This window comes from Cinclus cinclus, chromosome 17 (genome assembly GCF_963662255.1).
Source record: "Cinclus cinclus chromosome 17, bCinCin1.1, whole genome shotgun sequence".
In the NCBI taxonomy this organism is placed as follows: domain Eukaryota; kingdom Metazoa; phylum Chordata; class Aves; order Passeriformes; family Cinclidae; genus Cinclus; species Cinclus cinclus.
In genome coordinates, this window is record NC_085062.1 from 10,031,020 (window position 1) to 10,053,423 (window position 22,404).

At 59.2% G+C, this 22,404-nt stretch overlaps 5 protein-coding genes across 6 annotated transcripts; 2 read left to right on the forward strand and 3 right to left on the reverse strand.

Annotated features, from left to right (window-relative positions):
* Positions 1-553: 553 nt before the first annotated feature.
* Positions 554-3,894, reverse strand: RITA1 (RBPJ interacting and tubulin associated 1). The gene is made up of 3 exons (XM_062504271.1): positions 3,683-3,894; positions 2,664-3,533; positions 554-2,250 (listed from the first exon to the last, which is right to left on the reverse strand). The coding sequence occupies exons 1-2, from the start codon at positions 3,892-3,894 to the stop codon at positions 3,008-3,010; spliced, it is 738 nt and encodes a 245-aa protein (XP_062360255.1). The 3' UTR covers positions 554-2,250; positions 2,664-3,007.
* Positions 3,895-3,978: 84 nt separating this feature from the next.
* On the forward strand, positions 3,979-9,358 carry DDX54 (DEAD-box helicase 54). The gene is made up of 20 exons (XM_062504312.1): positions 3,979-4,017; positions 4,396-4,531; positions 4,618-4,688; positions 4,771-4,956; positions 5,045-5,094; positions 5,202-5,243; positions 5,488-5,583; positions 5,694-5,815; positions 5,977-6,038; positions 6,157-6,288; positions 6,538-6,748; positions 7,043-7,177; positions 7,408-7,629; positions 7,719-7,792; positions 7,879-8,076; positions 8,236-8,381; positions 8,451-8,564; positions 8,651-8,755; positions 8,919-9,022; positions 9,106-9,358. The coding sequence occupies exons 1-20, from the start codon at positions 3,979-3,981 to the stop codon at positions 9,327-9,329; spliced, it is 2,469 nt and encodes an 822-aa protein (XP_062360296.1). The 3' UTR covers positions 9,330-9,358.
* A 99-nt stretch (positions 9,359-9,457) lies between these two features.
* Positions 9,458-12,590, reverse strand: CFAP73 (cilia and flagella associated protein 73). Its single transcript, XM_062504272.1, has 9 exons — positions 12,472-12,590; positions 11,737-11,826; positions 11,419-11,426; positions 11,138-11,335; positions 10,923-11,044; positions 10,657-10,848; positions 10,343-10,564; positions 9,932-10,090; positions 9,458-9,835 (listed from the first exon to the last, which is right to left on the reverse strand). The coding sequence occupies exons 1-9, from the start codon at positions 12,588-12,590 to the stop codon at positions 9,740-9,742; spliced, it is 1,206 nt and encodes a 401-aa protein (XP_062360256.1). The 3' UTR covers positions 9,458-9,739.
* On the reverse strand, positions 12,398-18,502 carry VSIG10 (V-set and immunoglobulin domain containing 10). Of its 2 annotated transcripts, none has more exons than XM_062504575.1 (8): positions 18,379-18,502; positions 17,891-18,175; positions 14,857-15,135; positions 13,810-14,103; positions 13,602-13,712; positions 13,328-13,340; positions 13,055-13,215; positions 12,398-12,941 (listed from the first exon to the last, which is right to left on the reverse strand). In XM_062504575.1, exons 1-8 carry the CDS (start codon positions 18,461-18,463, stop codon positions 12,874-12,876), a joined length of 1,296 nt encoding a protein of 431 aa, XP_062360559.1. In that variant the 5' UTR covers positions 18,464-18,502; the 3' UTR covers positions 12,398-12,873. The 2 variants fall into 2 exon arrangements, with proteins under 2 accessions (XP_062360559.1, XP_062360558.1); XM_062504574.1 differs by having other exon boundaries at positions 13,810-14,139; positions 18,379-18,493.
* A 620-nt stretch (positions 18,503-19,122) lies between these two features.
* On the forward strand, positions 19,123-21,716 carry PEBP1 (phosphatidylethanolamine binding protein 1). The gene is made up of 4 exons (XM_062504266.1): positions 19,123-19,388; positions 19,699-19,808; positions 20,449-20,549; positions 20,798-21,716. Exons 1-4 carry the CDS (start codon positions 19,254-19,256, stop codon positions 21,013-21,015), a joined length of 564 nt encoding a protein of 187 aa, XP_062360250.1. The 5' UTR covers positions 19,123-19,253; the 3' UTR covers positions 21,016-21,716.
* Positions 21,717-22,404: the final 688 nt, after the last annotated feature.

Here is a 22,404-nt window from a genome sequence, read left to right on the forward strand (position 1 = left end):
CAACGGCTGAACGCGGGCGGGAGCGGCTCGGGCACTCTGAGGGGACCCGGCCCGGGACCCCAACCCGCTCCCGGGCTGGGACACCCGCCTGTCCCCGCTCCGCATGGACACGTCGCTGTTCGCAGCCCCGCTGGCGGCAGGAATGAGTCAGGCCCTGAGTGCAGCCCAGCCCAGCCCAGCCCTGGCCTGGCGCAGCAGGTGCTGTGAGGGGTATCCAGCAGCACTGGCTCCCAAAGGTCCTGTAGGACGTGAAGCCTGTTAAGGTCAGGCTGCTGCCTCCGTCACGTTAGCACCTGGCTCCTGCAGCTGTGCTGATATTTGGAGTGTACCCGTTCCATCCCAGTGCTTTGCTGATTTCAGTGGAAAGCAGCCCTGCAGCAATACGACTTCAACCCTCAAGTAAGCAACAAGTCAGGGTGGAATCAAAGGTGGAGAGTGAGATTTGTGTCGGTGCTGAGCAGGCAGAAAAATGAGAGCAGGAGCAGGGAGGATCCCCTGCTTGATTCAGGCCTCTGTATCAACAACTCTGGTCTGGGCTGAGCACCAGTGAGACAGGACAGGCTGGATCTGGAGGTAGGAAACAACTGAACATTTCCCCCACCTAATTTTATTCAGATTTAACATGTTGTTTTTTTTTTTTTCCATGTGAGCACCAGAGGAGCACAGAGGAGCTTTTGCTCTCATGCTGGGCTGCACAGCTGTGGCAGAACAAGAGGAAAGGGCAACAGCAAAGCTGTTGTAAACCAATTTGAGTGAGAATCATGGAACAAAATGCAAACATCCCATTTATACTTAACCAACACCATTTATACTTAACCAACATTGTCCTCATGTGTAAATAGCAAGAAGTGCCAGTGTGGCTGGGCTGAGATGAGATGTGCTCTACTTTCCCCCACTGATTCCTTGGACCCCGAGCACAGCAGTGGGGGTAAAGTGGCCAATCCTGGCCACACAGACCACTGTCAACTCCATTTTCAGATAAAATCCTTATTTTAAGAGGCTTCCTCTTCCAAGGACTCCAAGCTCTCCCAGATGGTGCTGGTTCAGTTCTCGGCTGCTTAGACTCCAGGACACTCTCCCCAGTTTGCTGAGGACTCTCCTCACTGGCTCTCCCCACCTGCTGCTGGGAAACAGCATTCCTGCTGCTGCTGCATCAATCCTCAGCCCTCTTGTCTCCACCTAGTGTCCAAATCACATCTGGGTTCTCTCCCAGCCCAGTGAGACCTGCAGCCTTCACAGCTTTGCCCATCACTGTGCCACATCCCAAACACAGCTGATCAGGCTCAGATTGACACCAGCACTCCCAACCCCTCCTCTGAGAAGGCCACAATTGTTTCATGTCCCTCCAATTTTACCCCAGGTGGAGAAGAGCTGCTGAATTTCCTCAATGGGAAGCATAGGGAGAGATCTGAGAGCTTGGAGCTAATCACAAGGATCCTCACTCACCTTCTTAGCTTTTAATACTAACAGGTTATTCTTGCTTCCCATCAGCCAAGAAATGAGCAGAAATTCCACTCAGCGCAGGCTCCTGGCTGGCTGGAGTGGGTCAAGGCCCAATCCTGCTGCTGTTCAAGGTGCAATGAAATCATTTCTGGGTGCAGAATGATGCTCTTAACCTGGCTTGGTGTGTCCTTGGGTGAATTTGAGTGTTTCCCTCGGCATGGGAGTCACCAAACTCCTAGTAACCTTGGCAGCTCCTCACTACAGCCTCCCTCCCCAGGGAGCAGTGACTGCAATCCCCGGGTCCCCCACCCCATGTCCTTTATCCACCTCCACACAGACAGAGCTGCTCCTTCCCACCTCAGCAAAGGAAGTGGAGGAGCTTTGGAGGTGCCCAGATCACTCAGTAGCGTCCTACAGATCCCAGATTTGTCTCGGAGCACTTATTTGGCAACACTGTGGTACTGCTGTGAGCACCTCACAACCCTCAGCACCAGCCACACAATTATGGATCTACCCAGCACCTCCTCATCACCACGAGCTGCCAAAATCCCTGCAAATCCTTCTCTGTCACAAACCTCATCCAGCCTGGGACCATCCCACAGCAGGACACAGGGCAGTGCTTTCCTCACCTCTGTGCTCGTCCTCCCTTGTCCTGCTTTTTCAGAGGAGTCCATAAGGCGTTGGTCACACAAAGCCAGGACAGCAGGGAGACACCACAGCACATCCAGTGCATAGAGGCAGAGGGAATGGAGCCCATTTCCTGGAGAAGGGAACCTTTTGGGGGACCTCAGAGCAGCCTCTCAACACCTGCAAAGAGGAGGTGGCCATGAGGGTTGGGCCAAGGTTTGTGATTAGGTGCAGAATGAGAGAACAGACACAAAATCAAACTAGAAAGGCTCTGACTGGATAAAGGGAGAATTTTCACTGTCCCTGAGGACAGTGGAGCAGTGGGAAAGAGGCCAGAAAGGCTGTGCAGCCTCTCTTCCTAGGGGTTTCCACGACCTGAGTGAACCAGCCCCGAGCAGGGATGTCCTGCATTCCCACAGGCACGAGCACAGGCGGGATGGAGCAGGACTCCTCTCACCACACGTGGTCAGCCAAGGTCCCTGGCAGGGCCCTCAGGACTCACCTGGGACCCCACCCCAGCAGCATCCCCTGTTCTGGGAGCTCCATGGAGCTCAGCCCCTTCCTGTCCCCACGGAGCTACACTGCCCATGTACCTGTGCCTGGAAGGGCCCTGGACTGCACTGTGGGCACTCCTGCTCCAACTTCCCGGCTGGATTTCCCAGACAGCAGGAACCTCCTCTGACAACCACTGGACATCACAGGGAGCAGCTGTTCCCACCAAGGCTGTCCTGCCCTGGTGCTGTGGGATTGTGCCCTGAACAAGGAGGGCACTGCTCCCAACAATACGGTCACCTCTGGCTCCTGGCTTTTCTTCCAGCATGGAGCAGCCTCATCCTTTGTTTCCAGCCATGGAAAAGCCCAGGGTCTTCGTGGGCTTGGTCACAGGGAAGCCTCAGGTAGACTAAGGCTATATGTACATCCAGAGGGACACCTGGCATCACTTCCAGGGGGGTCTGGCTTTGCAGCCACCTGCTGCCTTGGCGTTCTGGAGTACAGGAGATCCGGACAGGCTGTTGGACCGACCCCTCACCAGAGGGGCAGTAGGGGTGGTTGGAGCATTCTGGTTTTTCCGCCTTTCTGCGCCGAGGTTGGAAGACAGGCAAATCCTGTCCAGGGGGGTGCTCAGCCGGCTGACAGACTGAGAACGCCCTCTGCCAGGAGCACCCCGGCCTTTGGAACAAGCATCGCTCCCGGGGTGCCTCCAGCCACACAACTTGTCCTTGGGGCCGGGCTCAGACGTGGCCGGAGGTGCAGAGGCCGGGGGGTGGACGGCTCGCAGGGGAGTCCCCGGGCAGCGTGCGAAAAGGCCAGGCTGGTTTCGGGGGGCGGGAGGGGGACTCCAGAGCAGCGAATGGAGCTTGGCTACATCTTCTTTCTTCATCCGCGGAGCTGCCCAGGCAGGACCCTGAGGCTTGGCACCAAAGAGGGACTCGTCACAGAAGGACGGAGCGTGGCTTCGGGACCTTGGAGGGCGACAAGCGGAGAAACAAACACGTGTTGGTTACAGCGGGGGTAACCACAGCGGCAGTGACCGAGAGCCGGCGGGGCAGCCGAGCCCTGGCTCGGCACTCGAGGGACACCGACGCGGAGCGAGCCCCGAGCCACCGCTCACCTGCACTGACTGCCGGGCCGGGAGCCGCCGGCGGAGGGAGCCGCCCAGGGCGGGGGGAAGGCGGGCGGCGGAGGGCGGGCCCCCGCGGGGCGGCCGAACAGAGACTCATCCACGAAGGACGGCCGCACCCGGCGGCGGCCCCGAGAGCCCCGCGGAGGGCGAGCGGCGGTGCCCGCGGAGCCGCAGGCCGGGGCCGGACCCGCCGCCCGCATGGCCGCGGCCCCGGGGCGGGCACGGGACGGGCCCGGCCCCTTCCGGACCCGCCCGCGCCACGTGGATCCGCCGCCGCTACCGACATGGCACCGCGCGTCCGCCGCCAGCCCCGCGGAGCGCCGGTACGGGGAAGGGGAAGGGGAAGGGGAAGGGGAAGGGGAACGGGAACGGGAACGACTCGAGGGAACCCTGTCCCTGCACCCCGTGGGGCTGCTCCCGGTACAGGGGCCGTGGTCTCCATGTGCCGGTGTCCACAGTACCGGTATCCTTAGTGCCAGTGTTCCCAGTGCCCGCATTCCTGGTACGCGTGTCCCCACTTCCAGTGTGCCAATGTCCCTAGTACCGGTGTCCCCATGCCGATGTGCTGAGTACCAGTGTCCCAGTACCAGTCCCCAGTACCCACGGTCACCAGCACTGGTGCCCTGCCAGCCATGCCAGCAGCGCAGAGCTGCAGTGACCCTGACACCCATCACCACAGCCATGTGTCCCCCTGTCCCCAGGTCGCTGTGACCCCATTGCCCGCCTTCCCTACCACCACCGAGGAGGACGATGGCGCCGATGCTGAGCTGGACACTCAGGCTATGGTGCGGGCCCAGAACCAGAAGAAGAAGAAATCTGGAGGATTCCAGTCCATGGGTGAGTGAGAGGCAGGGGACAACTGTCCCTGGGACAGGGACTGTCCCCTCCTGCCCATACCCCCTCTCTTGTCCTTGTTCCCCTAGGCCTCAGCTACCCTGTCTTCAAGGGCATCATGAAGAAGGGCTACAAGGTGCCCACGCCCATCCAGAGGAAGGTGAGCACGGGTAGCAGTGTGTCCCTGCCCCAGGGGGTGGCAGTGGGACAGTGGTGGTGACAGTGATAGTTGTGTCCCACAGACCATCCCTGCCATCCTGCGTGGCCGGGATGTGGTGGCGATGGCACGGACGGGCAGTGGGAAGACAGCCTGTTTCCTCATCCCCATGTTCGAGCGGCTGAAGGCGCCCAGCCAGGCTGGGGCACGTGCCCTCATCCTCTCGCCCACCCGAGAGCTGGCCCTGCAGACCCTCAAGTTCACCAAGGAGGTACAGGGGACCTGGGGGCGAGGGGGAACAACAGGGGCAATGGGGTTGGTTTTACATCCCACCAATATGTTTCTTGCTCACCCTGCAGCTGGGCAAGTTCACTGGCTTGAAGACAGCCCTGATCCTGGGAGGAGACAAGTAAGCTGTCCCCATGTCCCCTCCAATCCCTGCTTCCTGAGCCTCCCCAAAACCTGGTGAGGGGCTGAGCTGCCTGGTGCCACTCCAGTTTCTCCCCTCTTTCACAGGATGGAGGACCAGTTTGCTGCCCTGCATGAGAACCCCGACATGTGAGTGGGGGGGCAGGGAGGGGACCCAGTGGGGCAATGGCCACCAGCTATCCAGAGACATCACTGGTGTCTAGAGCCAGTGTGCCTGATGGGCATTCCTGGTGTTCCCTTGGAGCAGCTTCCTGTGGGACAACAGGGTCTCTATTTTGTTGTCTTTGGGTTGGATTTAGGACCTGCTCCCATGATGGTGTGGGGACACTGTCTACCGCTTGGCCTGGTCCTGTCACTACCTCTGTCCCCACAGAATCATAGCCACCCCTGGGCGCCTGGTGCACGTGGCAGTGGAGATGAAGCTGAAGCTGCACACCGTGGAGTACGTGGTGTTCGACGAGGCTGACAGGTCAGTGGGGCACAGAGGTGTCCCCAGGGCTGGCAGCATCCCTACGTTGGGAAGAGGCCCAGGGAGTGGTAGGGAGGGACCTGCCATGTCCCGTGTCCCCTCCCCTGCAGGCTCTTTGAGATGGGCTTTGCTGAGCAGCTCCAGGAGATCATCGCCCGGCTCCCAGACTGCCACCAGACCGTGCTGTTCTCGGCCACGCTGCCCAAGCTGCTCGTCGAGTTTGCCCGAGCTGGTGAGGAGCTGGGAGCAGGCGGCACTGGGGACAGGGACACGGCACAGTCCCACAGCCAGGCTGAGCCCAGCACTGGGAAAACCAAGCTGGATTAATGCTGGGCCGAGCGGGTGTCTCCAGCAGCACCCCGTGTGTGACCCGTGTCCTGTGTGTCACCACAGGCCTCACTGAGCCGATGCTGATCCGCCTGGATGTGGAGTCCAAGCTGAGTGAGCAGCTCAAGGTGAGATGGGCTGGGGGAGTTCGAGACAGGCTTTGTGTCCCCTACCCCTGCGAGCCATCGAGGAGGGGACGAGGGTGGCAGTGGTGGCACAGGGCTGAGCGCTGCCCTCGTGCTGCAGCTGGTGTTCTTCCACGTGCGTGGGGATGACAAACCGGCCGTGCTGCTGCACCTACTCCGCAGCGTGGTGAAGCCCCAGGACCAGACAGTCATCTTCGTGGCCACAAAGCACCACACAGAATATCTGAGGGAGGTAAGTGGCATTTGGGGGTGCCCATGTGAGGTCTGCAGCTGTGGCAGGTCCCTTCTGGAATCTCCCTCTGTTTCACTGGGTTGAAGGAGAAATCCCAGAATGTGTGGTCATAGAGGTGCTGGATCCATTCACCCCTCAGAGAGAGGAGGGAGCGCAGTGGGATTTGGAGGTCCAGGTGGCCATTCTGGAGTCTCTGGCCCTGAATCTGCTGGGGGCACATCCATCCAATCTTTCTTCTCCCATTCCCAGCTGCTGACAGCGCAGGGCATCCGCTGCACCCACATCTACAGCTCTCTGGACCAGACCGCTCGCAAGATCAACATTGCCAAGTTCTCCCAGGGCAAGTGCCCAGTGCTGCTGGTCACCGACGTGGCCGCCCGGGGGCTGGACATCCCTATGCTGGACAATGTCATCAACTTCAGCTTCCCTGCCAAGGGCAAGCTGTTCCTGCATCGTGTCGGTGGGTGCCAGTGCCCTCACTGTGCTGTGATATTGAGGGACAGACTGGGGACAAAGCAGTGTCAGTGTCCCTGATGTCCCAGCTGGACTGTGAGGGCTCTTGGGGGCAGGACTGGTGCTTTTCCTGTACGGCTTCCCCTTGCCCCTTCCTCAGCCACCACAGCCCCTTGCCAGCCATGCCCCCATGGTAAATGTCACTTGTAGACTGCCAGGGACACCAGGAAGTCCCTTGCCTAGGTAGTGCCAGGCTGGGCTGGCTGAGTGTGGTTTCCCATTCTCCTCTTGCCCTTGCCAGGGCGTGTGGCCCGAGCTGGCCGGAGTGGCACAGCCTACTCACTGGTGGCTCCTGATGAGATGCCCTACGTGTTCGACCTCCACCTCTTCCTGGGGCGCCCGCTCGTCCTTGCTGGAGCCCAGGAGATGCCTGCTGGTAAGTGGCTGTGTGGCCACTGAGGTGTTATCCTTGACCAGTGCTGGAGTTTGTTGTCTTGTAGTGAGCCCTCACACAGAGGGGTGATGGGGAGAATGGGGTTTTGGGGTCCGTGGATACAGCCTGCATGTGCTGACTGAGCAGGGCCAAGTTCCCTGGAGCTGTCAGCTCTGCTCACATAAATCCAGGGTGGGTGCTGAGCAGGTGACATGGTGTCCCCTGGGCTGTAGATGCTGGCGGGGTCCTGGGCCGTGTCCCCCAGAGCCTGGTGGATGATGAGGAATGCCTGCTGCTCACGGACCACGAGGGCTCTCTGGAGCTGCGCAGCCTCCGCCGAGTCGCAGACAACGCCCACAAGCAGTACCTGCGCTCCCGGCCCGGCCCCTCGCCAGAGTCCATCAAGAGGGCCAAGGACCTGGATGTGTCCCAGCTGGGCATGCACCCCCTCTTCAGTGAGTGCTGAGGGGATCTTGAGGGAGGGGACCCTGTTGCCCTCCCCAGGAAACTGATCTGTGCCCCTCTCCCTGCCTGCCTTCCCCAGGAGCTCGCTTTGAAGACAGCGAGCTGGAGAGGCTGAAGTTGGTGGATAGCATTAAAACCTACAAGTCCAAGGCAGTGAGTTGAGATGGGATGAGATGGGACGGGAGGGGAGGGGATGCTCATGTGGCTCACTGAGAATTGTGCTCCTGCCCTGGGGACAGACCATCTTTGAGATCAATGCCACATCCCGGACACTGGCCAGCACCGTGATGCGATCGAAGCGGCGCCACGACCGTGCACTGATCGAGAAGTTCCAGCGTGGGCAGCAGGAGAAGCAGGCAGCAGCACTTAAAGGGCAGGGGCTGTGCCCGCCTGCTCCTGAGCCCCAGGATGGGGAAGGAGAGCAGGAAGACCTCCAGGTAATGCAGTCATGGATGCAGGAACTGCTGCAGAGCAGCCTTGGCCCAGTGCTGGCAGCACCAGGCCCCAGATTGTGCTGGGCCTTGGGAGCTAGTGCAGAGACTTGCAGGGATGTTGGGGGGATGTGGCTCCTGAACCTCTCTACTGTCCCTATCCAGGAGGTGTTCTCCAATGTGGGGTCCCAGAAGCGAAAACGGGGCCAAGGAGGACAAAGTGGTCCCAGGAAAAAGCCACAGCAGCCGGCACAGCAGGACGAGGACTTCTACATCCCATACCGGCCCAAGGACTTTGAGAGTGAGCGGGGGTAAGTCTGCTTACCTGCTGCTGTCCCATCCCAGCTGTGTGGGGGCTGCTCTAATCACTCCCTTAACAGGCTGAGCGTGGGCGGCGAGGGCAGTGCCTTTGAGCAGCAGGCAGCCGGAGCTGTGCTGGATCTCATGGGGGACGAGAACCACAACCTCAACAAGAGCAAGCAGCTGCTTAAGTGGTGAGTGGGGTTTGCCTGTTGGCAGGAGGGAGAATCAGGGCTGGGGGTAGCACTGCTCGGTCCCACCACCCTTCTGTCTCTCGCAGGGACCGCAAGAAGAAGCGGTTTGTGGGGCAGACAGGCCAGGAGGACAAGAAGAAGGTGCGGACGGAGAGCGGGCGCTACATCAGCAGCTCCTACAAGAACAACCTGTATCCTGCCATGGGCACTGCTGCCTGCCTGAGCTGGGCGTTGTGGGAGCAGGGCTGGACCCACGTGCCAGGGCAGCAGCCAGGGGAGGGAGCGCAGTCAGACAACCACAGCACAGGATCAAGTGAGGAGTCACCACGTGTTCCCTTAACCCTCCCGTCCCAGCTATGAGAAGTGGAAGCAGAAGTACAAGGTTGACGAGCGGGATGAGGATGAGGAAAGGCCGCGCAGCAGGGAGCAGTTCAGAGGGAAGCACAGGCGTGGGCACGGTAAGTGCCTGCATAGTGAGCCCTGCATTGCTCCCTTCAGTCTGGCTCTGTCCCTGCCCTGAGCACAGCCGTGTCCCCTGCAGGGCCCACGCAGCCCCCGGCGCAAGGCAGGGTGCGCTCGGAGCTGAAGAACAAGCAGCAGATCCTGAAGCAGCGCAAGAAGGCGGCCAAGCAGCGCTTCCTGCAGAGCGGGGGCCTGAAACGCCTCAAGGCCCGGAACCGGCAGCGGGTGCAGGAGCTGCGGCAGATGGCCTTTGGGCGCCGGGCAGGCACTGCCAAGAAGGGCAAGCTGAGGAAGAGGATGTAGGGCACGTGTCCCACGCCTGGGCTGGGGAAAGGGACAGTAAATGTTGGCTGGTTTTGTATCCCAGCTCCTGTCTGCACCTGGAGTAATTCTTTCCCTAGAGACACAAGAACAAACAGGTGCTGTGGCTGCATAGCTGGATGTATTTTGATGTGAAACACCTTCAGAGATGCTTGGAGCAGCTCCCTCCCCCTGCCCAGGGTGCTTTGTGCAGGAGGGAACCTGGGAAGTGCCCTGGCGGTGCCTGGGTGTGGTGCCACTCCAGTGTGCCTGTGCCACTGCCCTGCGTGTCGTCTCTTGACATGGGGTTTCCAGACTTGCTGGGAATTACCTCCATCCCCAGGGGTCCTGTGGCTCCATGCTGGATCTGGCAGCCTCTCCCCAGCCCCAGGAGCAGCTGGTGTTCCCAGGGGCTATTCCTGGCCCTGAAATAGCCTGGCACTCCTGTGGTTCTGTGGGTGTCTGCCCCTGGCACAGATTTCAGCCAGGGCTTGCATGCAGAGCAGCACCTGTGGAGATGGGAGCCTGATGCCACAGCCATCCAGGGATGTAAATGTCCTTGTGTGTCCCCAGCCCCACTGCCCCAGGGAGAGGGTTGTGCTGACCACGTCCAGTTGGGCCTTTGTGTCCTCCTGGGCTCTGTCCGTGGGGATCCTGAGCTGTGCAGTGGTTTGCTGGAAGAGGTTCAGCACAGCCAGCTTGATCTGCCCCAGGAGCAGGGTCCTCTGGATGGCTGTGCTCTGGATGTGGGTCCAGCGGGACTCCTGGGGGACAGAGTGAGCCCCTGGCCCCCGCCCTGTGTCTTTCTGTGCCCCCAGGCTGGGGGGACCCAGGAGTGTACTGGTTGCATATCCTCCCCAGGCAGAGCGGCTGCCTTTTTGGGCATGTGGATTTCCTCAGCCCAGAGGGTGCAGCCCAACTTGGCACCTCCAGCACACTGGAGGCGTGCAGCACAGCTGGGGTCTGCACTACTGTCCCTCTCCCGGGGGTCCTTGGGCACCCCATATCCCCCTTACCCACTGCAGCACATCTTGGCCAGCAGCCTCCAGACGCGTGTGGAGCCGAGCCAGCTCGTCCCTGGTGCCCAGGAGCTGGGAGTTGCTCTCCTGACGGTACTGCTCGAGCTGTGCCCTGCCCTGGGCCAGCAGCTCCTGCCCGGCTTCTGCCTCCCGTGCCAGGGCTGCCCGCACCCCCGCCAGCACCGTGAAATGTTCCAGCATGGCCCACACGTCCTGGAACTGGGCAAGGAGAGGCGGCTGAGGGCTGGAGGGACGGCCGCTCCAAGTGCTTGGGGACACCGCAGGTTGGCACCGCAGGACCTCACGCTTACCTGCCCCATCCTGGCCAGCACGTCCCGCAGGTAGTCCCCGAAGGGTCGGAGGCTCCGCAGGCGCCGGGCCAGGCGCTCCCTGCGCCGCAGCAGCTGCTCCAGCTCCCGCTGCAGCCGGGCGGCCCCAGCCCGCTCCGCCGCCCGCTGCTCGTCCGCCCGGCGCAGCGCCCGCTCCCGCCTGGCCACCACCACCTGCGCCGCGGGCACGGTCAGCGGCCACCAGCCCCCGGCCACCACCCCCGGCCAGCCCGGCCCCCGGCCGGCACCTTGAGGAAGGACTCTGATCTGAGCACGGCCTCGCGGTGCTGCTCTCGTCTCCGGGCCAGCTGCTGCCGGCGCTGCGCCAGCCGCTGCATCCGCTGCTGAAACTCCTGTGGGATTGCACGGTCTCGAGAGCATCGGCGCACGCTTGTGCAGCCGAGGGTGCCGGCCCTTGGATAGCTGGGGACGCGCTGCCAGCCGCCGTGTCCCCATGGCACACCTGGGGCCGCCCTCACCTGCCGCCGGCTCTGCAGCTCCCGCTCCACCTCCGCCACCTCCCGCCTCTTCAGCAGCACACGAGTGGATGATGGCAGGAGCGTGGCGGGGTCCCGGGGCCTGCCACGGACTGCGTGCAGCTCGGCTGGGCTGCGGAGGGACAGCCTGGGCAGGGCTCCCTCGGGCCACCGCTGCCCCGGGGCTCAGCGCAGGGAGCCCGGCCCGCTCGCCCGGGTGTGCAGGGATCGTCAGGAGCCACTCTAGGTTAGCCCTGTGTTAGCTCACCCCTCCCACTTCAGACCCCCCCATTGGAGACCCCCAGCACCAGTGCTGTTCCCAGGGATGGACGAGTCACACCACAACCTCAGCTTTCTTGTTAGCACCCGGGGAACCCCCCTGCCTCCCCCCAGCCCATGGCTGCAGTGTCCTCTCCCCGCTGGGAGCCTCAGCTGGGGACACCGTGCCCACACAGTGAGCCCCATCCTGGCAGTGGCACCCGGGGTTGGGAACACAAACCGAGATCATGGGGCACACAGGACCTGCTGGGCTGGCTGCCAGCTCTTTGGTCACTTGCCAGGGGTAGGACAGAGGGGTGTCACTCACAGCAGCCGCAGCTTGTCCCGGAAAGCTGCTCTCAACCGCTTCTCCAGCTCCGAGTCCATCTCGGCCGGTGCCTCCTCCTTGCCCAGGGGCCTGCGGAGGAGCTGGACCGTGATAGCCGAGGTGGTGGCAGCACAACAGAGTTGCCAGGGGCAGCCAGAGGCTCCCGCAGCTCCCTGGGATTTTCCTGGCTCGGCTCCGGGCACCGCTGCGAAGGCGCAAGTGCTGGGCACAGGGAATGCACCAGGGCTGCTTGCAGGGAGGCTCCTGCCCTCGTCCCTCCAACCATCCCACCCTTTCACCCACACTCCGTTCCCTCCACCCCCTCAGAACCTCCCGTTCAGGCTCCATGGCCCTTCAGAGATCTCCATCCCCACCCCTCCCTGTCCCCCTCAGCCTGCTCCAGCTCACACTGTTCTGACACCACAGGGATGGCGCAGACCCCCTGACTTCATCCACAGTGCAGATCCTGCCTCCCTCTGGGTGTCCCAGGAGTGCTTTTCTTCCACTGCACAGGCCATCAGATCCCCTGCTATCCCCTGTGTGCTGTCATGTCCCCTCTGTCCCCCCATATGCGTGCTCGTGTCCCCATTACCCTACACCCACACTTGACAAGGAACACATGAAGGCCTGACTTGGACACAGAGCAACACTGCAAAAGGAATAGGGGAAAAATATTTATAATACAAACAATTTAGCCTCCCCAGAATCAGCATCACCCATGTCCTGCCCACACACCCCTTGTTTCTTCCCTTGGCCCAGGACCACTGTGGCCCCCTGGTGACTTTCTCCACTCCAGGGCTGCTCAGGGGACTGAGCCAGAATCCCACGTGGGAATTCGAGTCCGTCACAGGCATCTAAATGAGGGAGCATTCCCAAATTCTGCCTGTGCTGCATGTCAACCTTGTTTTAGGGACACCCAAGACAAGGAGGAAAATGGAAGAGAAGAAATGGAGAAACATGGCTGGGGAAGGATGTGGTGAAATTGTGGAAGGGACAGGTTGAGAGAGAGGTGGGAAAGCCCTTCCTGAAGTGTCCTGGGACAGGACACTGACAGCCTGTGCTCAGCCACACACAGTGAGGGCCTGCTTGATGCTGGATTCCAGCTGGAGCTCTGTGTGCTTCCTCGAGGGACAGAAGCTACGAGCCTCGTGTCTCTTCTCTCCCTTCACATGGAGACACCCTGGCATGGAGCTCACCATCGTCACCTACACAGGGCACAGAGCAGCATCTCAGCTACAACAGCCATCAAGAATTCCTCCCTCGCTGGTAGCTGCTCTGGGAAGAGCCACAGCTCAGCAGGGGGCAGGTGGGCCCTCACCTTCTGTGAAGTGGTTCAGGTGAGCAGCCTGGGCCCTGCTCCCTCCAACCAGCGCCATGGCCTCGTGCTCCGTGCAGCTGCTCAGGGCCTCCTCGGACCCCTTCCCCTCCTCATCATCTTCAGAGTCCACCAGCACTAAGACATCCCCCGAGTCTGCATTCCTGGGAACAGCAGAGCAGGCTGGATGAAAGGCTGAGGACAGCCTTTTCCCTATCCTACAGGAAGGCTGAGTAGTGATGCCATGAGGGACTGGGCTGAAGAATGTCAACTCACCTGAATGCAGCACCTGAATGGGAGAGAAAAGAGAGACAGCGTTAGAAACTGCTCCTCTGGGAGATCCACTGATTTTGCTGGACTGGACAACCCCTGCCAATTCTGCCTCCATGTCTGTGCCTCCCCCAGATGGTCACTGGCAGTCCCATGCAGAGGCACAGATGTGGAGGTGACCTGCCCAGACACAGCACAGGCAATCCTGACTGACTCCAGCACCCGGGGAGGCTCAAGCAGGTTAGGGATAAAGCCCCAGGAAGGAGGAACCAATTCCTACCTCTGAGGCACAAGAGAGGATTGTAGTACAACACAACCGCAGTGACAGTGAGGACAGTCAGGAGGGACAAGACCACCACAGCTCCCACAACCCCTACGATGTTCGCTGGCTCTGCGGAGAGGGGACAAGATGGGTGAGGAATTCTCAGTGCAAGCCGAAAGAGCAGGTGTGCTGTGTCCCCAGGCCCTCCTGCCACAGCCCCACTCACCTTTCACCGTGAGGCACACAAAGAGCTCCTTGAGCCCCACGGGGTTCTGGGCCTTGCACACATAGCAGCCGCCGTCAGTGCCCTGGGAGCAGTTCTGGATGGTGAGCCGGGACACGTTTCCCTCCTGGGCGATGAGGAACCTCCCCCCAGGCTGGATCTCCACCTCGGGCTGGGTGATGTCCCGGAGCCAGCTGAGCCGAGCTGCCGGCGTGCTCTCTGTCACCCGGCAGGTCAGGGTCACGTTGTCACCCACAAAGCAGGTCTGCGGGGGATCAGATTCCAGGGAAGGAAGCTCTGAACAGCCCCGGGGGAAAAGAAAACGAAAACAAGCTTCGAGGAAGGAATGGAGGCAATTAACATAACGAGCAATCAAGCTTCTGGCTGATTAATAATCATTAACAGAAGGGAGGCAGGCAGGAGTCTGGGAGTTGAGGGTTATGGGTTTGGCATCTGGCTCACTCAGGAGCCTCCCAAGGAGTGACCTGAGCAGCTACCATGGTGCTCAGTCCCTTCTGACACCTGTCTGCACATCCCCAGGGAAAAATGGTCTGAGGGTAGCCAGCGGGTAGATGGCAGAGAGAAGAGCAGCCCAGGCATTATTCTGCTTGGGATCAGCAGAGCTCTTCTGAAGCCCTGGCAACCCTTGGAGGATAAATATAGCCTAGATTTTCATCAGCCACTCAGATCCCCGAGATGCCTGAGGGGCACACACAACTCTACCAAACCTCATCTCAGGCTGCCCACAGCCCCTAAACCACCTCTCACTTTCACACAGGTGTGTGAAGCTTTCCACAGGTGGGAAACACTGCTGGGGTGAAATTTGTTGGCCCCTGAAGATGGGCCCAAAACAGAGCTCACCTCCAACTCTGCCATGATGATCTCAGCTGCGGGACATCTTGTGCCTTGTGCTGCACATGTGCCCTGCCATGCTACCTCCTGGCTTCCCTGCCCTCCTCAGTGCTCTGGAGAGCAGGGAGTGACCAGGGTACCCACCTGCCTGCTGTTCACAGCTTCATTAACAGCTATTGAGGCAGCAAATCCACTCACTTATCTCCACAGTGCAGGCAGGCTGCTCCTGCTTCACCACATGGCTGCCCACACACTTGAAGACTTTTCGGTGGGAGAGGTGGGAGCTGTTCAGTATCTCCACGTGGGTGTCTGAGGAGCTGGTGGAGCTGATGACCCAGCTGGAGTTCTCCAAATCCTGTCCCTCCTCTCTCCAGTGCAGGGTGGGGTGGGGGTACCCCCCGGGCCAGCTGCAGAACAGCTGCAGCATTTGCCCTGTCGTGGTCTCAGCCCAGCACTTTGGGGTTGCCTGTGGTGGATCTATTAGCAAGGACAGTACACGGTCAGAAACACTTGCATGGCTGGAATTCATTTGTCATCATTCTCCTTGAAAAAATCTTTCCTGTTTCCCTGCAAGTCTTGCTCCCTGACTTGCATCCCACAGCCCCAGGCATGCACAGCTGTGACAGCCAGCAGGGACCAAGAGGGGCTGTCAGAGTCCCCACAGCCAAGCCTCGAGGGAAGGAAAAAATTATTGCCACAGCTTTATCCAATGGAAATGAGATAAACACAGGGGGAGAATGAGATCCCACTGCCCTGGTTCTCATGGCACAGCTAGGAGGGAGGAACACTGAGTCATCACTTGAGAAAAAGGCACAGTTCTGGCTCTCTCCCAGTTGCTCCTGCCACACACAGATCCACACACGTGCCGATTTAACAGCCAGAGGGATTCTGGACTCTGATCCAGGCACAATTAACAGGCCATGCCCCAGTATGTGCCTAATGCAGTGTTGAACAAGACCCAAACCAAAGCAAGCCACACACCAGAGGTGTCAGAGGGATGTCTGAGGCTTATTTTGGGGAACATTTATTAGGGGACTCTGAAATTGCTTGAATTAATAAAAAAATCATCATGGCAAACCCTCATGGCAGTTGCAAGGACATCTTCTTGGAGCTTGGCTCTCCATGAACTGTACACACACTTCAGGTGATCTTTGAAACCACCCAGCTCTGGCAAGAAAGTTCTCTGCAACAAGCCCTGTGTCCCACCTCTGGGGAGGATCAAACTGCTCCCAAACCCCGGCTGTGGCTAATAGGGCATTCTGTCAGCCTGAGCCAGCAAAAACTGCCCCCATCAATGGGGCACAGCCCTTCCAGGATGGCCAGGTGGACACAGCCCCTCCAGGATGGCCAGGTGGAGCTGTGCTTTCTGCACTGACCTCAGGAGCAGTTTCCTGAAGCGATCAGCTTTACATTCTGAACTCCCAGGCTCTCCCAGCACAACTCTGTCTAAAGAAATCTGCCACAAAGTTAACAAACCAAAAGCCTAAAAATCTCCACCCTCCCAAACTCACAAAACACCAAGAAAAAAGGACCTGTTGTGGTTTGAGCCACAGAAATGCTTGCATCAACCCACACACAGATGTGCCAAGGAATCCCTGGAGGTGTGGAACTGCACGTCTCCTTCAGAGGTGCTTCCCATCCAAAACAAACACAGAATCACAGCCCAGGGCAGGGCAGCACCTTTGTCCTGTCACTAGAATGTTTACTATACTGCTTGTGGGGTTTTCAAAGTGCAGTTTTAAACAGAAAGAGAACTTTTTGGTACCACCCTTGGGACAGGTTGAAGACTGTCAGCTGGTTATTCCCACGTAAAACTTCTACATATCCTGGGAGGCTCTTCCACAGCAGTGCCAAGTCTGTGTCCAAAATTTGCTCCAGCCCAGGATAAGATGTTCCACCAACAGGGATTGTGAAAGCACAGGGGCCTGCTACAGGTCAGAGGTTAAACTTCTAACTTTTGCTGATGCTCCTCCTGCTGACCTGGAGCACCTCCAGAACTCTCCTTCTCACCTATCAAAGGGTATGCCCACATCACCTTTGTTGTACTTGGAAATTAGTTGATACAATTAATTCCAGACTAATTAATGAAGTTCAGAGTGCAGCACCAACACTTAGCACCCTGTAAATATGTTTTGCTCCCGAGTGTTCTGCCCCAGTGCTCCAGATTTGGGGCTCCCCACTCCTAAGACCAGTGCCTACATATATCTATTCCCTGAAGCAGCCTGGGGTTCAATCCTTCCACACCCCATCTGCATGTTTCTTGCTGCAGGAAGAGAATTTTTATTCCTGTAAGCTTTCAAGAGGTTAATCTGTACAAAACAGGCGCAGTGTTTACGCACAGGTAGAATGAAGGAACACCCTGAAGGCAAACAGGTCTCATACATGGGAAGAGCAGCAAGAAAGGAAGATGCCAAGGGACTAGAGAGGGTCAAAATTGGAAAAACAGCAGATTTTCCCTCTTCTCAATCCTGAAGGGATCAAGAGTGGCAACAGGCACAGGACCTGTGCTCCCTGCTCATCTGGAGGGGGTTGTTCCCATGGAATACATGAGGCATCAGGTCAAAAGAATGGTTCCCTGGCAGAAGCAGGAAGGATTAACTGGCTTGAGCACTTTCCAGCCTGAACTTCCACCCATGCTCAGAACATTTCTAAGGGAATGAATGGATGAAAGAGAGATGGAAAACAGAGAGAGCACCAGAAGACACAGAAAGGCTGAAAGAACTGGCCTGTGCTGATAACAGGTATGCTCTTGGGACACTTCTCCAACATAAACCTGAGGAATTTTGTGCTTCCATCAATTTAAGACTCCTCAGCCAGGAAGAGTTCTCCCACTAAAAGGATGGCACTGAGGAATGGCACAACACATCTATCCCAAACAAGGGAAACCAGACAGCCAGCAGCGGCCCCTACCCCAAGGTTTGTGGAGACTCAAGTCAGCCAGACTCTGAGGCAGAGGGTTCCCCTGGAATAGCTACAGGGAATGGAAGATGTGCCCAAAATCTCGTTTATCACCAGCAATGAAGAAGAGACACAGCGAGGACTTGAGAGGTGGCATTTCCTCTGCATATGCTAGATCTGCGACACACATTTTGGTGCTTATGAGTGGATGTGAGAGAGATTCTGCACGATAAAGCCGTTTACACTTTCTAATTATTATTTTTCCACCAGCGCCAGAGGAATTTGGGGATGTGGAAGGCGGAGGGGAAGGAGCTCAGCTGTGGGGATGACTTACTGGCCACTAGGAGCTGCACCCTGTGCTCATGGTCCGTCTTGTTCAGCACTTCCCTGCAGGTGTAGTTGCCCTCGTCCTGCACACGCAGCTCCGTGATGCTCAGGGAGCTGTTGTCCACCAGGGAAAAGCGAATGTCCGGGGGGAAGGAGACCCTCGAGGAGAAGAGAGGTGGGAAGGCGCGCGGGTCCCCTTGAAACCAGACCACCTCGGTGGCTTCCTTGGACACGTTGCGGCATAAAAGGAGGATGCTTCCTCCCACCTGCCCAAAGACCACTTCATCTGTTCCTGCAAGAGAGAAGGGACGAAGTTAGGGATGGAGGGAACGGGCAAAGCCGCCTCCGCCAGCTGGAAAACAGATCTACGTCAGCCCTCTGAGGTGCTTGTTAGGGGACAGCTGAGGGACCTCTGAGGTGACTACACACACCCAGCGCGGACCAGGGTCAGGAAAAGGGACACAGCTCCCTGCTCCCCGCCTCAGCCCGCGCTACCTGCGGCCTCCCGGCGCGGCACCAGCCTCCAGACGCAAATGGCGAGCAGGAGCCGCGCGGGCGGCACCGCGCCGAGCAGCTCCATGGCCGAGCGCCGCCGCCACAGCCCCGCGGAGGCGGTGCCGCCCGGCCGCCGCCCCGCTGAGAGGCCTGGGGAGGGCGGGCGTGCCCGGCCGGCGGGACCCGCCCGTGAGGGGCCCGAGGTGGGGTCGTCCATCGGGTCCCGCCGCCTCAGAGTCCGCGGGTTTGGGCGGCCGCCATCTTGGGAGCCCCCCCCCCACCCCGCCCGCCATGTTGGGGTCACCTCCGTCCCCCCTCGGCCACTGGGGCGGCCCCAGCAGAGCGGGGCGGTGCCGCCCGTGGGTCGGGAGTGTTTGAACCGCGGGGCGGTGTTCAGAGAGCTGCTCTAATCCACCCACTTAGGGACATCTCACAAACAGCGGAGAGATAAACGGTTATTCTGCTGTGTAACCCCGCAGCAAGGCCCGCAACCACGCAACTATCTTCGGGTTTGTCCAGGACACCTTCAACGTGGCACCTTGGAAGTACCAAGGCGTGAAGCAGAGCGCTGAGACCCACAGGGCTGCCCCACTGGGCCCTGGCACATTAATTATTAATTAATCTAATTAGCGGTAGGGTTAACAAAGCTGGCCCAGGTAACCCGAGCTCGGCCGGCCCCCCTCGGCTCCGCCTGGGGGCGCCATAGAGCTGGCGCAGGTGCGTCTCCACCAATAGGAGGCGAGCATAACGGCGTCTCCACCAATGGGAGAGGAGCATAGCGGCGTCTCCACCAATGGGAACGGAGCGGGGCGGTTCCTCCGCCAAGAGGCACGGGGTTCGGGTAGCCCCGAGCTGCCGCCGTCACAAACGTCGCCATGCCGGTGGATCTGGCGAAGTGGGACGGGCCGCTGAGCCTCGCTGAGGTGGAGCAGAAGCCGGCGCACCCTCTGAGAGTCAAGTATGGCTCCGTGGAGATCGACGAGCTGGGCAAGGTGCTCACGCCCACTCAGGTGAGCAGCGCCCGGCCCTGCGCGCGGGGGTTGGCGCGGCAAAATGGCGGGATGCGGTCGGGCCTCTGGTGCTGTCGCTCCGGCGGCTGCTTCACCGGGTGCAGGGGCAGGGAGAGGGGCTGAGCTCTGGGGGAGGCCTCGCTACGGGGACGGCCGTGTCTCAGAAGAGAAGGCCCAGGGCGAGTTGGCACGAATGGCCTTGAACTCCTCGGGTGTCGCTGCCAGCGCGGGTCATGCTGGCCCTGTGTGCCGGGCAGGCGGCTGGCGCTGACAGCGGGGATGGTGCTAACGCTGCTGGGCATCCCTGCAGGTCCAGCATCGCCCCACCAGCATCGAGTGGGACGGCTGCGATCCCCAGAAGCTTTACACCCTGGTTCTCACAGACCCCGATGCACCCAGTCGGAAGGACCCAAAGTTCAGGTAATGGGGATTGGACAGCTCCGTGTCCTGCGTGGGGAAAAAGGAACATCTCGCTTGGGCTGAGCGGAGGTTTAAGGAGAAGGTGGGACTGTGCTCTGCCTAAGATGCAGCTGTGGTGCTGTGTCTTGACATAGAAACCGTGTCCTTGCATCTCTCCTGTAGCCAGGGACAGCATGATAAGAGCATGGTAGCCAGGTAAGCAGCTGCTCTTATCAGGGATATTCAAAGGTCTGTTATAGCTGGAGCAGCACGGTATTTATTGCTTGCTCTAATTTTGCACATATGCGAGTTGGAATTAGGTCTTTGCTGGTGGCAGAATCTTAAATCTGGGACCAGCTCACCTTCCTCAAGTCAGCCTCAGCAGTGTGTGGAATACCCACTCTCAGAGGTCAGGCTGTGGGTTTCCTGCAGCCATGTGGAGCTGGCTTTGGCAGGCTGTGCATCCCAACGAAGCAGTGCCTGCTCTGGGACTGCTGTTCTTTGGGTTTGGCAAACCAGGAGTGGCAGCTGTTTGTTTACCCCCGACAGCCTGTTTACCCCTGTGCTGACAGCCTCGTGGAGAACCAGCAGCTTGGAGTGACAAAGGGTCTTCTTATCTGCGGCTCTGCCAGTTTGATTGCTCTTTGCCTTCTCCTTTCAGGGAGTGGCATCACTTCCTGGTGACCAACATGAAAGGCAACAATGTGGGCAGCGGGACCGTGATGTCGGATTACGTTGGCTCCGGGCCTCCCAAGGGAACAGGTCGGTACCTGGAGCAGTTCCCACACGGTGCTGCACGGATCCCACCCAGTGCAGAAGGGTGGGGGTAAAGCCCGCAGGGAGCTGCCTGTGGAAAGGATCCTTGCAGGATCGCCGTGGGCTGCACGTAGCCACAGCCAGCACCAGCAGGGATCAAGCCTGTGTAGTGCATCTTCCCTAAGCTCCATCCCCCTCAGCCAGCTGCGGGGCTCACCCGGCAGCGCGGGTGGTGACGCCGTCCCTTCCCGCAGGGCTGCACCGCTACGTGTGGTTGGTGTACGAGCAGCCCCAGCAGCTGGCCTGCAGCGAGCCCGTCCTGTCCAACCGCTCCGGGGACAAGCGTGGCAAGTTCAAGGTGGCCGCCTTCCGCAGCAAGTACGGGCTGGGGGCGCCGGTGGCGGGCACCTGCTACCAGGCCGAGTGGGATGACTACGTGCCCAAGCTCTACGAGCAGCTCTCGGGGAAGTAGGGCCAGGGCCCGCGGGGCCCCGTGGGTGGGGCCGGGCACAGGGCTGTAGTTCTGTTTTGTTAATGAGCTGAACCCATCGCTGTCGCTGTCCCTGTCCCTGTCCCTGCTCCGTGTCCCTGTGTCCAGGCCTGTGCTGATGCTTGTGGTATCCGAACTAGAGAGCTGCTGATGGGTGTCTCTGGAAGGGCCACTTGCTCCAAACTGACCTGCGTAAGGGAATCAAAAGCCTTTGTGAATTAGTGTCAATTCAGGGGGTCTCTGCTGTCTTGGGGTGGTGGCAGGGGCGTGGGTACACAACCACTTTGGAGTGGATGCTGGCTGTGGAGAAGACTTTTCCAAGAGAGAGGGCAGGTGAAGGGAAACTTCCTCCCCTTTTTTCTTTCTTTCCCCCTCCTACACTGAGCCACTGCCTCCACATCACCACTACAGTAGTGAAGGTTCACTCGAGGGGGAGGCAGGAGCTGGCCTAGAGCACTTCTTTCTGTTCTCTGCTGCCATTCAAAGCTGAGACCACTTTGTTTTGTTCAGTCCTGTGGTGACCCACCCCGTGCATACAGTGCAATTAAAAACTTCCCAAGGTACTTGGTGTGCTTGGTTCTCTTCTTGGGGGACAAGGGCAGTGCTCGGGGAGCAGTGGGTTGGTGCTGTGTTCCTGGGATGAAGTTGGACCCTGTGCCCAGGGCTCCCCATTCCTGGGACTCACTGATGCTGGAGGGACACGACTCAAAGCCATCATGTCTTTCTATCTTAAAAACATTCCCAGCCTTCACTTCCTTCCCATGGGATCTCCCCACACTCCCAGATACCCGTGGAGGCTCCTTCCCTCCACAGGAGCCCCCACATCACCACAGCAGATATGACACCCCAACAGTCAGTCTGGGCTTTGACCACAAGCTTTACTGACCTGAAGCCACTTCCCAGCCCAGCTGCAGGTCCAGGTGCTTCCTACTCCTCCAGCAGCTTTGCAGTGAGGCCTGGGGCTGTCTAAGTGCCTGGAGCAGAAATGAAGAGCCTCTGGTAGAGCCTGATGGCTATAAAAAGGTAAAAACAGTGAAGCCAGTGCAATTCAACTTCATGGAGGCAGGAGCCTTCCCCTTTTTTTTCTTCCCAAGCTGCTGTATCCAAGCTCTGCAGTGACATGATCTGACAAACAGGAATTAGCAGCATCCCTGTGAACATTGGGGATTCCAGAACTCAGGTGGCTGGTGCTGCCCCAGAGCGGTTTTATCAGCCCAGCAATGAAAACGTTTCAACAGGATCGATGGTCTTCCAAGAAAACATCCCCAGCTACTCCAGACCAAGGCCCACCAGAGTTAAGGCTGGAGCAGTGCTCACAAGGCTGATCCATCCTGGGACTGCTCAGAGGACATAAAAACAAATTTAAAAACA